This window comes from Mauremys reevesii, linkage group 5 (genome assembly GCF_016161935.1).
Source record: "Mauremys reevesii isolate NIE-2019 linkage group 5, ASM1616193v1, whole genome shotgun sequence".
In the NCBI taxonomy this organism is placed as follows: domain Eukaryota; kingdom Metazoa; phylum Chordata; order Testudines; family Geoemydidae; genus Mauremys; species Mauremys reevesii.
This window is the reverse complement of record NC_052627.1, coordinates 134564300-134577237: the sequence shown is the minus strand read 5'-3', so window position 1 is coordinate 134577237 and position 12938 is coordinate 134564300. Positions and strand designations below refer to the sequence as shown.

The window sequence follows — 12938 nt, the reverse complement described above, 5'->3', positions numbered from 1 at the left end:
ACGGGCGAATCCCTCCTGTCGGCGTCGGTAGCGTCTACACCAGCACTCCTGCAGTGGTGCAGCTGTGCCACTGTCGTGTTTTAAGTGTAGCCAAGCCCTTAAACAAAGTGGGGAAACAGCCCCTTGGCTAATGGTTGAAGTGAAGCGGCAGCAGTTTCCTCAGACAAGGTTTCCTTGGGGCTTCCCAGGCATGCGTCTAGCATGGACCTATGGCTGGAACATCACGGCTCTCCCCACCCCTGCATGAAAGCGCAAAGCAGCTGCCTCTGTGGCACCATCCCTACATAGGGTGACCAGATGTCCCGATTTTATAGGGACAGTCCTGATTTTGGGGGCTTTTTCTTATATAGGCTCCTATTACCCCCACAGCCCGTCCCGATTTTTTACACTTGCTGTCTGGTCACCCTATTCCCACAGGGCACCCGGAATCTGGAGGTGGGGAACGGAGCAGGAGGCTCTTGTGAGGCATATCTTGCCCTCCTGTTGGTGGGGAATCTGCTCCGAAGTTAACATCGCCTAAGCTTGGACTCACCAGCAGCCATGCAGGTGGCCCTGGAGCTGATGTCGAGGAGCAGAGCTGCTGCATGGACCATCCTAGCCTTTGGCAGCTCCCCCAGGAGCGTCAGGTCCCTGAAACTCCTTGTTCAAGACAGTGCGTGAGGTGAGTTTTCCTGTCCTACTGCCCCCTCCCGCTGGGATCTCCCACAGGAGAAGGTGATCCAGCTGATTCCTGCCTGGGTCATACTCCGACAACCCTCCAGTCGACATGCCAGCCTGCCCTGGGAGCAGCCGATGCAAACACATCTCCCACAAGGGACTCAAAGTTCTTGCTGGCTCCTTTTGCTGCAAACTGGGCCTCGTTATTTCTTAATTAACATACCCAAGAAATCAATTAACTGCTACATTTCTAATTAAATACTATGGGAGACGATCATCTCATTATTATTATCTGCTGAGGTGAACAACTCGATGTGGTTTATTTGCCATTTCTCCCACTTCCCCAATTATGGGAAATAATAAATGCAAATGACGGTGCTGTTCTCACAGATTCCAAACTCCTTTTGTACATTAGGAAAGTCGGAGAGATTAATTAGCTATTAAGTGAATGTGCATAATGTTATCATTAGCTGTTGTGTGTATTGGTTTTGGCACAATTTGCTGTCCTAATAAACAGTACTAATGTGCTCTCACTCTCTCAGTGCCATGCCTTTCATTTCTAATATTGCACAAATAGCAAAGTGTGTGTGTCTCTTCTCTGAAAATGCACACTAGCAATCAGGTTCGATTATTACTTGGGCCAGATTCTGATCTCATTTGCACCTGGTCTAAACCTGGGATAACTCCACTGAAGTCAGTGAGTGGGGTTACTCCGGATTTACTATAGGTCCACTTGAGAACAGAATTTGGGCCATTCTTTTTTGGACTTTTACAAGTAAACAGAGATACAACATTTTGAGAAAGTGATTAGTGATTTGGGGTGCTTCCATTTTTGGGGGGGACAGCAGGGGAGCAAGCTGAAACCCTAAAGGGGCCCAATTTTTAGGAAACGGTGAGCTACCGCCCTCTTAAAAATCAGGCCCCTTTTCAAAGTGTTTCAGGCTGGATCTCCAAAAATCACTAGTCATCCTTGAAAATCTGAGTTAAAGATTTCGGAGCTCGTTGTGTTTAGTGGTCCAGTAAGTTTGGGCATTCTGAGCCTGTTCTGGAGTTGATCATATTTTCACATTATCATGTCACATCATTTGGGGAATAAGTAAACAACGTCAGAAGCCTAAACGAAGAGATTCGTCATTCCTTACAATCAGTACCAAGCTCGCGCTAAACCCAGTGTACAGGGAATACAGTGCAAAACCAGCAAGGTGAGGTTTATCCACCACCTATACGTGAGCAGCAAGTCTGCAGTACAAGTTTCAAGTATTCTATGGGGAATGCAGACGTTGTGTACACAACTGCAAGTGAAACAGGCTTTTTAAGCCTAATTGTTCCTTAGGCAAGCGAATGCCTGAGCATCAACCACCAGGTTTGTCTTTGCTGAACCACCCTGTGGCTTGCTGCCACCCAAATCTATTGCAAACCCTTCTAAAAAATGTGTCGGTGACTTAAAAAAAAAAAAATCAGGTCTGATTCAACATGACAGCACCCCGGATTTAAACTGGGTTAACTCCACGGATTTCAGTGGAGGTACAACAGCCTAAAACTGGAGTCGTGCAACTCCATGGTGAATCTAGCCCATTATTACTGGTCTGGATTTGTGCAGCACGTTGCACAATGGGGTCCTGATCCCTACCTGGGACTGATGTTGTGTACACGATGCTTTAGAGACAGCTCCTGCCCCCAAAAACTTAAAAATCCCAAAAGGCTTGAGTGTCCTCTCACACTATTGATTTCAATAGGGTCACTCCTGATTTACACCAGTGTAAGTGAAAGGCGAGTGGCGACATGCATCTTACACTTGCCAGTGCGTCGGCCAATATGGTCCTGAGTTAGACAATGACCAGCGGGAAGAAAGAGAAGGCTGGGAAAGAGTGAGACACGAAATCAGTGCATATCTAGTATAATGCTCCCTATATTATACTGATAGCCAGGGCGATGGCCAGCCAATCCAGGGAGATTGGAGGAGGGGCTCGAGGGAGCATGCCTGCTGGAGGAAGGGCACTGCCCTGGGTCACTATGTGTAGCACCTACCCCTAAAGGCACTAGTTTCTCAGGCCTCAGGCGGCTGGAAGAGTGCTCAGCAGAAGGCACTCGCCAGCGGGAGCAGACTGCTGCTCTCCAGCGATATTGACCTTTTCCCCCTGATTGGCTTCAGAGAGGGAATTGTGCAAGTACATGGTCATTTACCCGGCACACGGTGGCTGTCTTGGGTGCTCCCCAACTGCTTTGGGAGGGTGTCCAACCCCTGCCCTCAGACACTTGAGTAGTGTCCCACTGACCGCTCTCACTCCTCGGGTTGGGATTTGGGCCATAATTTTCCAAGGAATCTCTGAGCACAGGCCATGTCGAAAGGATCGCTGGCAAATGATCTCCAAGTTTGCCTGGATTTCTTCTTGGAAGCCCCAAACCCTGTGCTATTGTACACCATGAGGAGGAACCATTCTGAGTGCTGGATTTCTCCAGCCAAGTTTGTTAAGCGCATTAGAGAAGGAACCACGCCTTTCGTGGCAGATGTCAAACTGAGCCAAAGCAGTGGTCTGCTGAAGACATCGCCTGCTCCACCTTATGTTCAAAAATCTTATCCCTCATTACTCCAACCCATCTCCGGTGTCCCCTTGGTTTCTGTCCCCCGTGGGCAGAGTCTTTGTGTAGATCCCCTTCCCACCTAATGCCAGTTCTATGCTGATGGAATGCCACTGATGTAAACGGTGCTATTCCCAATTGACAGCAGGGTGAGAAGTTCCTGGATCAGCAATCATTGCCAGTAGGAGATATCACAGAGAATAATCTTGTATTGGAAACAGGATGGACATGACCATCCCTGATTCTGCTTTCCCACAGCATCTGCTCCAAACCATTCAGGGAAAGGCTGACTGGAGACAGAGGAGAAAACAGGGAAGCATTTACGGGTACTAAAGGTGGGAGGAGAGAGAATGGCCCAACAAGAAGAGGTGGGGCGGGGAGATCACCAGGTGGGTGGGGAAAGAAATACAAAGGAGAGAGGAGACAGATGATGACAGGAAGGGGACTGAAAAGGATTCAGCATGCAAAACAGTGCTAAAGAGGAGTCTGGTAACAGAGAGACACCTATTTCCTTCACTCCCTGCCCTCTCCTGTACTACTATCACTCCGTGTGATAAAGGGGAGTCGGGTATGTTCCACCTCCTGTTTTCACTATGGGTTATCACCTTGTAGCACTCTCAATCTGAGGTGGATCTCCTGTCCATGTCAGTGGAGGTTACACATGCTTATCGAGGGCAAAATAAAGCCCTAAATATTCCAGGACAGATACACTGGTTGCTTTGAGCAGCACAAGTGATGCAGAACACGTGGAGCGAGCCAGTAAAACTTGCCCTCCATCTTTGCGAAGCAAGAGGTCCATGGCAGAAAAGGATGCGGTTACTTTCACAGGCGCACTTCCAGCTGGCCCCTTAGGATGATTTCTAGAATCACCTGCCTATGTCACCTGTACAGCAGTTACAGTGTGGGGCAGGTCTCTGGTCTGCGTTATGCAGGAGGTCAGACTATATGATCACAATGGTCCCTTTTGGCGTTGGAATCTATGAACAGAAGACCTGTGCTGCTACATTTCTAACAGACAATGGGACTCTAAATCTAGAAACATGGCCAGCAGCCACAGACGCTTTGTCCACAAGATTGGAGAGGAATTCCTCCCTGCGCCCACCCCCAAAAAGCAGAAATTGTCCCTGTGACGTTCTGTCTCCCCCACCCCCATTTTTTTTTTAACCTCCACCACTGAGAGTGCAAAGGGGTAACATGATTGTTTTGATGCCAGCAGAAAGTGCTCTTGGCTTCTGCTACTACCTCAACTGGATAAAAGGAGAATGGCTCAAGGGCAGAACTGAGATGATCCACTTCTGCGCTTTGTGGAGAACTGTGAATACTTCACCGGAACTTCAAGGATGGCAGTTATCCAGGTAGCCTCATGTTCTATTAGGATGGTTTTCAGGGTACTGGACCTTTAAAATTTTAAGGAGTCTACCTCCTGTGCAGCTGTCCGTTTCATGAAGCAGGGTGCATGCAATGTATTACATAGGACATGCACACACGTTGCTCTCTCACTGAGCCTTTACTTTTGTTCTTTCTTATTCTGTTATTTCCCTGAATATATAATAATTGTCATTCAGATTGAAAGTGCACGATTGATCTTTGTGTAGGAAAAACACAGAACAAGAATCTGGTGATGGGGATAGGAACTAAGACAAGGAAACAAGAAAACAAAATTAAATTCTCTCAAAGAGAGCAGTGTGTGTGTGCTCACATGCTTCATCCCCCACACATCACAAAATGGACGGCTTTACAGCAGAGAGTGAGATAAATGCCATAGGCATTTAAAGATGACACATAGATGAACACGATATGTTGGGAAGAGTCAACACAGCTGAGAAATCATGCCTCACCAATCTATTAGAATTCTCTGAGGGTGTCAGCAAACATGTGGAGAAGGGTGATCCAGTTTATACAGTGAACTTAGACTTCCAGAAAGTTTTTGACAAGGTCCCACATCAATGACTCTTAAGCAAAATAAGCAGTCATGGGATAAGAGGGAAGGTCCCCTTGTGGATCAGTAACTGGTTAAATACAGGAAACAAAGGGTAGGAATAAATGGAGTTTTCATAATGGAGAGCGGTAAATGGCAGGGTCCCCCAAAGATCTGTACCGGGACGTGAGCTGTTCAACATATTCATAAACAATCTGCAAAATTTGCAAACGGCAGGGAATTATTCAAGATGGTTAAGACCACACACCTGACTGCTAAGAGTGACAGAGGGATCTCACAAAACTGGGCAACAAAATAACAGATCAAGTTCAATGTTGATAAGCACAAAGTAATTCAACGACAGTCATAAAAGCAAACAGAATGTTAGAAATCATTAGGAAAGGGATAGATAACAAGACAGAAAGTATCATAATGTCGCTTTATAAATCCCTGGTACACCTACACCTTGAATACTGTGTGCAGTTCTGGTCACCCATCTCAAAAAAGATCTATTAGAATTGGAAAAGATACAGAGAAATGCAACAAAAATGATCAGGGGAATGGAACAGCTTCCGTATGAGGAGAGATTAAAAAGACTGGGACTATTCATCTTAGAAGAGAAAAAAGTAAAGAGGTGGTATGATAAAGGACTGTAAAATCACAAGTTATGTTGAAAAAGTAACTAGGGAAGTGTTATTTACCCCTTCACATAACACAAGAACCAGGGGTCACTCAATGAAATTAATAGACAACAGGTTTAAAACTAACATAAGGAAGTACTTCTTCAGACAACGCACAGTCAACCTGTGGAACTCATTGCCAGGGGATGTTGTGAAGGCCAAAATTATAACAGGGGGTAAAAAAAGAACTAGATCATTTCATGGAGGATAGGTCCAGCAATGGCTACTAGCCAAGATGGTCACTGATGCCACCCCATGTTCTGGATGTCCCTAAACTTCTGACTGCCAGAAGCTGGGAGTGAACAGCAGGGGATGGTTCACTTGATTGCCCTGTTTTGTTCATTTCCTCTGAAGCACCTGGCATTGGCCACTGTCAGAACACAGGCTACTGGGCTAGATGGACCTTTGGTGTGACCTAGTATGGCTGCTCTTTTGTTCTTATCATGTACATGGAAAACAAGACATACCAGTTACATGACTACAGGTACAAAATTCAGGGATGTTTGAATCTGAGATTTTGGTTCAGGCTAGTCTCAAATTGTTACCTCTTTCTTCTGAAACCAAACCTATCTATTTGGGGTCCATGTTCAGAGAGGTGATGGACACCTGTAGCTCCAGTTAAAGGTAATGGGAGCTGCAGGTGCTCAGCACCTCGCAGGGCAAGGCCATGTGATGAGGACAAAAGAAGACATTTCTGAGTTTGATATTAGTAAGGTGAGGAAAAGGGGGATCATTGTTAGTGCCTAACCTCTGCTAAAGGGACACTGCCCAATTGTTTACTCCTGTTAGCACTGCAGTTATGGGAGAGTGAACTGGACTCCCTCCAGGGTCACACACCATTAACAGAGAGTTTGTAGGTCCTGACTACAGAATCTTTATTATTAGTAGTAGTATTATTGCAGCATCTAGAAGCCTAGTCATGGACCACTGACATATCACCTAGAACAACCCCCTGCCCCCAGCTTAGCCTTTTAGATCTTAGGCCAAAGTTTCAGAAATGAAAGACAGAAAAATCACAGGCCAGATCTCCAGCTGGTATAAACCAGCACAGCAACAATGACCCCAATGTGGCCCCATATTTTGACATATAAAGTGAGCACATTTGATAGGGCTTCATTGGAAGAAAACAAAACTGGAACCTTGTGATGCACCTGATTTTGATCCCTTTTCTACCAGTCCTCCCGTGGGTATAAAAGGGATCAAAGGGTATATCTTTTGATTTCAACAGAGCTACACCTTATTCATGCAAGGGTGAAATAAGAATCAGGCCCTCTAGCTGTAATTTAAGATTAGGGCCTGTTAACTCCCCCACTCCACTCTCTTCTAAACCCTTATAATACATCGATGGATTAGTTCCCCTGCTAATTAATGACCTGCAAAGCACTGATCTTAAACACTTTGCAGTCAAAGTTTATGAGTGAAGTGAAACGATTTGCAGTCTCTCATCCTCCTTGGGAAAAAATAACTAGTTTGACTTTTACTTATTTATTTATTTTTAAAACATTTGCAAAGCTTGTTTCTACCTCCCCCCCCCCCACCCCAGGTATCTCTGTCAAAAAAATGCAGTGAGCAAATCCTTGAATATTTTTCTATCAGCCATTGTAATTAGCTCTGCATGTTGAAAATTACTCACTCCATCTGTAGCCCTGGCAGGTAGCTAGAGTTCACAGCTAGTGGAATCTTTGATCAGTAATTATGATGTAAAAACAAATCGCCCCACTCCCCAGCAGTGACATCGCTGCAGTGGAGAAGCACTCACTTCTACCTCCTTCACACCCTCAAATGACTCAGTCTACCCCTCCCTTAAGAGTTTGGCAGGATTTCAACAGAGTGGTTTGAAGGGTGACAAAACACCATGACATGGAAAACTGAGCGATGCTGATAGAAAACAGAGCCAGGACATTGCTCATTGTTAATACGAGCAGCTGATTTTGTTCGCCACTTGGATTTCAGTTCAGAACAATACAGGACACAGGTTGTGCTGTAAACAACGAGATCCAATTGGTTTCTGCATTCATTAGGAACGTGAGATTATTCGCCTTCACTTTAAACCCAGTTTAGCTGCTACACATTTGGCACATTTTTAATACTAGTTTTTCTCCAGCACATATATACGTGTGTGTGTGTCTCCATCAGTTGTGGGGCTCAGATTTATTTTAATTTGGCTTTTATCTTTCACCCAACCAGCGCAGCAATGAAAAGTCCCAGTTTTCTTTTGCTAATTCTGTGCTCTGTGTTTTTGGCCAAAGCAGTGTGCGTTTCTCAGTGGCGGGTTGGGATTTTTATGCTTCACCTCTCTGTGTGCTCCATTTCTTACCGAGCCGCAGTGGTAGGCCTGGCTTTTCGGTTTCATTGCTGGGGTGAGCTGCATAACCCATGTACACACTGCTTGGAATCAATGGGCCTGATGCTGTGCTGGATTGCCCCTGGTGTCCTTTCAGATACCGGCGCAAAGTGGATGTACAATGTTACCGCGCCAAAAAGGCAGGGCTCTGGCACTCGCTTTGGGCCTGGTCCGAAGCCTGCTGAAGCCAGTGAAAAGTATGGCACTGACCTGAATGGGGTTTGGATCAGACCCTGAATACAAGTGCAGGTGTGAATGACACAAGGCACAAGGCAGTGAGGAATCAGTTCTTCTGATGATCATACGGTATAAATCAATATAGTGCCACTGAGCTCAAGGGAGTGACACCAATTTACCCCGGCTGAGGATCTGGCCCTGTGCGTCCTGGGGAGAATGCAGCGTGTGGCTGGCAGAACGGGACTTTGCAGGCCTGACTCCCTCGCACCCAGGATACACCATACTAATGCCCCTGGGCTCGAATCTCCTCCCATGTAGGTGAGCACAAGAGGCAGCTCCTTTGGCGAGGATGGAGTCGCTTTGGGGTAAAACCACTGGGTGAGAGGAGCATCAGCCCAATATTTCCACGTTCCATCTGTGCATTGGTGGAACATGCTTCAGAATATACGCTTCCCCCATCATTTTCTGCACCCGTCAAAGTCCATTCTTGCTATTTCTTATACTTCTGTGCCTTGGTACAGCACATTTATTCCCGTCTGTCTCCTTCTAAACTCCTTATGCTTGGCGATTGCTCAGCAGACACTGGCTGCCTCACTCATGTACATTCATGTGATCTAGTGCATTAGAAGAACTATATTGGGTTAAATTTTGCTGTCTGTTACACCTGGGGTAAATCCAGAATAGGCCCATAGACTTAAGTGAAATTACTCTGGATTTACACCAGCATAACTGAGAACATGATTTGGCCCGCTAAGCTAAGTATGGCTACAGTGCTTTGAGACTGAGTCTCCTCTCACTTAGGCTGGTTTTAGACACTTTAGAGACTTCTGCGCAGTTACTCCTGATTTACACAAGCATGGGAGCAGAATCAGCCCCCTCTGGTTTGATCCACCACTGTGTAACTCCACGTTTATACTGGTGTGACTCCAGTGAGGAGTCAGACTAGCACAAAACTGGAGTAGCACATTGGTGACATAGGTCTGCTACTACGAACCATTGCAAGAACCCACTTGTACACATTCTACAGCAGAGGCTTCCCATGCACCCCCCAAAAGCCCCAAATCCAACCTGGCATTTTAATCATTATAATATATGCATGTCTAGAGTGCCCATTACCATCGTACCTTTCATTCTAATTGTATTCATTGGTGAAATGCACCAATGGGACAAATTCTAAGCTCTGTAACACCAGCCTAAATCTGTAGTAAGTCCACTGGCTGCAGCGGAATTACTCTGGTGTGAGTGATTAGAATGTGGTCTGTATGACAAGTCAGATTCTCTGATAGTGTCAATCAACAGAGTTCCACTGAAACGGATGGAATCTGATGGTTTACACCTGCCGAGGATCTGGCCCTTCACCATTAGGCTAATTCTGCTGTCATTTATAGCAGTGTAATTTAACAGAAGCCAGTGAATTTACTCTAGGGGTATGTCAATGTACATGAGAACAGAATTTGGTCCATTATGCAAAGTTAAAGGACAGATCTGTTTATACTAGCAGATCTCTTCCCATTCTGTGTACTATAACTTGGCAGGTTGACTTTTCGTTAGCTTGCTAGCCTGGGCAAAACCTGCAAATATGCTAGTGCATTAGGCTCCAATCACACAGAATATCTTGTAAGGCCAATGAATGCCAGGATACCACCCTGGTTATTTGTCGGAGAGGGAAGGAGGGAGGGCACACAGGCTATGACCTTCATTGTGTTATTTGTTTAGAATCAAAGTGTCACAAACCTAACCAAGGAACATTGTTTTTGTGCATGATTACTGGTGCAAGATTGACATTTAATCAATATGGTACACTTATCAAATGCCCTGTCTAGCGCTTCTAACTCATGCACCAATCGATTTCTACAGAATTATTTCTGTGCAGCATCCAAGTGTTGAGATTTAATTCTTATTAAAAAACAAAATTGTCTTGCGTAGTCTACTTTCACGGAGAGTTAGGCATACCCTTGTCAACATATCATTAAACCCCTTTCCATGCAGTGCTGTTTCTAATTCAGGACATTATATTGTAGCTAATTCTCTAACGTGCTTGAAAGTCATTTGTTTTTGTTCTTGTTGCTAATTTAAAACTTTTACTAGTAATCTTTTTGACTGATGTGAGGTGTCAGTATTCTGAAAGTGTTAATTCACTCCCAGCTCCTGAGAGTGGTAATATGTTACTATCTCTGAGTTCTAGTGTTTGTTTTTCCCGCCCCAGAAGTAATTGTGAGCTTCCCCTTTTCCTCCCCGAATCTTCTGTGCTCAGAGGATCCACTTCCACTTACAATCCTTTATTGTAGACAACCGTCTTACTGGTAGTGGCCATTGCAATTTCTGGCTCCAGTTGGGATGTCTCAATCTGCCAAATCAAAGAGGAGGTAAGATTAGAATTGGGCTAATATTGTCTGACAGCAATGGGAGCATGATGCATCAATAACATAAACAAACAGAAGCAAGGCTTTAGCTGACTTTTCTGATTTTACTTATGCTGGCGTAAATCAGGGGTAACTCCACTGAAGTCAATGAGCCTGACTCTGGTCTCCTAACTATGCAAATCTGGGGTAAGATCTGCAGGAGTCGGTGGAGAGTTATAGAAGGCCCAACGGAGTTCCTCTGCTGTGAACTGCAGGAGTGCGGCTGTAGTAACAAGCAGTAATAACAGTGCTTGGCAATTCAGTAATGCCTTTCACCTGTCATCTCAAACTGCTTTCCCATGATTATGCTTATATCACACCAGCTTATATTGAATTATGTTATGTGAAATGACTCATATTCCCTCCCTTTCCAACCCTTGAAATTCTATATTAATTTAAACAGCGAAACAACACATTTTTAAAAAAAACCCAACAACTCTATTGTCTTGTTTTACATACATTTCCCTTTCCCTTGCCTGATGCCGTCTCTCTTTCCTTCATATCAAATCCAATCTAGTTCCCAATCTTGCAGTTGGATCCACATGGATGGGTGCTTGGGTGGGATTCATAAAGATATTGAGCGGCCTAACACCACCCTTTTGACTGTGCCACGACCTAGTGAAGTCAATGGGGCGCTCCTTGTGGGAGCAAGAGTCTGCATGTTCAGATCCAATTCCAGGATCAGGGCCCTAAAGTCTCAGGAGGGGGATTAGCGGTGAAATCCTGGCTTTGCTGAAGTTGGTGGCAAAAGTCCAGTTGATTTCAATAGGACCAGGATTTCACCCCCTATTTTACTTAGTCCTGCCATGAGTGCAGGGGACTAGACTAGATAACCTCTCGAAGTCTCTTCCAGTCCTACGATTCTATGATTCTTTCTCTCTGTAAAGCACTATGCACTCCTATGGTACTACAAAGAAGTGTTAAATAACATAATACACTATATAACAGACTAAATAATATACTATATAAGTCTTTGAAAAGTTTATCAGTGGATCTTCTATGCTGTATATTTTAAAGGCAACATTGTTCCATTCTCCACTGCACTTTTTCTCTCTGTGAAATCTCCTTTTATTTTTTCCAATCAGACTTACAAAAAAGCTTTTCTGTGATCCAAAAATAGTCGGACCCTCTGTATTTGGAGGACGAGATTGGGGTGGGAGGAATTCTTATTGTCCAGTCCAGGCCAGGATCCCCCCAGAAACAGGACCCTGCACCTGACAGTATCATATTTTAAAAAATCCTATACATTTAATCAGTGCTGAAGCTGACAATGCTAGGAACCCACGTTAAAATCTAAATGCTTTTGAAAATGTTTAACCTAGTTAGACAAATTAGCAAAAATTTGTGCAAAACAATTTAGGTATTTAAAATATTCAATGTTTTTAAAAACTGGAAAAACTGTTCTTAGCTTTCAGCTGCAAAAACCCAACAAAATATAACATCAAAGCAATCTTAACATGAGGTGCAACATAACCCTTCAGCAAAGCTGTTAAACAGCTACTGAGGCATCATGGGAAATAGCACTTCATTTATTCAAATGCACATATGTCAGGTTTTTGCACCATATGTCATTCCAAGCTATTTACAGTAATAATTAAATCTTAATCAACGTTTAACCTCTGTAAAATGTTTGAAGGGATCTAATCACCCTTCAGACTGCACTAATGAAGGAGAAATATATAAACATAAAAAGAAAATGATGCATAGATAGCACACCAGAAAGAACAGTAATTGCAAAATTGTATTTCTTTTAAATATAATCAGCAAATTATGTAAAGTAAGCCAACGAGTATTTTAAGTGAAGACATCTTGGGTGTCAGAGGTGTGATCAGCTAATTTTGTACTGCTATCCATAACAGATGTAGCATATTTTCTTTTAGTGCCATTATTAGCAACTTCACCATTTCTTCTTTTACTGAAACACAAAGTAGAGCATTATAACAGGGGGAAGCTACTCAACGAGGATAAAATAGCCTTTCCTCTCACTGTACAGGAGAAGTGACAGCCGCCATTTTGATACCAGGATTAACTCTGTTCTGGCTGCCTCTGATAGAGCTTTTCTTTCTACTTTTTCCCCTCTGGTACGGAAAGAAAAGTTTTTTACACATCCATGTAGTGCAATTTCACAGATCAGTATTAAATATCACAGCCAGAGGTGCCTCAGAATTACCTAGCTAAAA

At 44.2% G+C, this 12938-nt stretch overlaps 1 protein-coding gene across 1 annotated transcript in view; it reads right to left on the bottom strand.

Moving 5' to 3' along the window:
* Window positions 1–6156: 6156 nt before the first annotated feature.
* SFXN5 (sideroflexin 5) overlaps window positions 6157–12938 on the bottom strand; it is a 159739-nt gene continuing 152957 nt past the window's right edge. Inside the window, exon 14 of the mRNA XM_039542387.1 lies at window positions 6157–10703. Coding sequence (XP_039398321.1) covers window positions 10626–10703 — 78 coding nt within the window. The 3' untranslated portion in view covers window positions 6157–10625. The remainder of the gene's footprint in view (window positions 10704–12938) is intronic.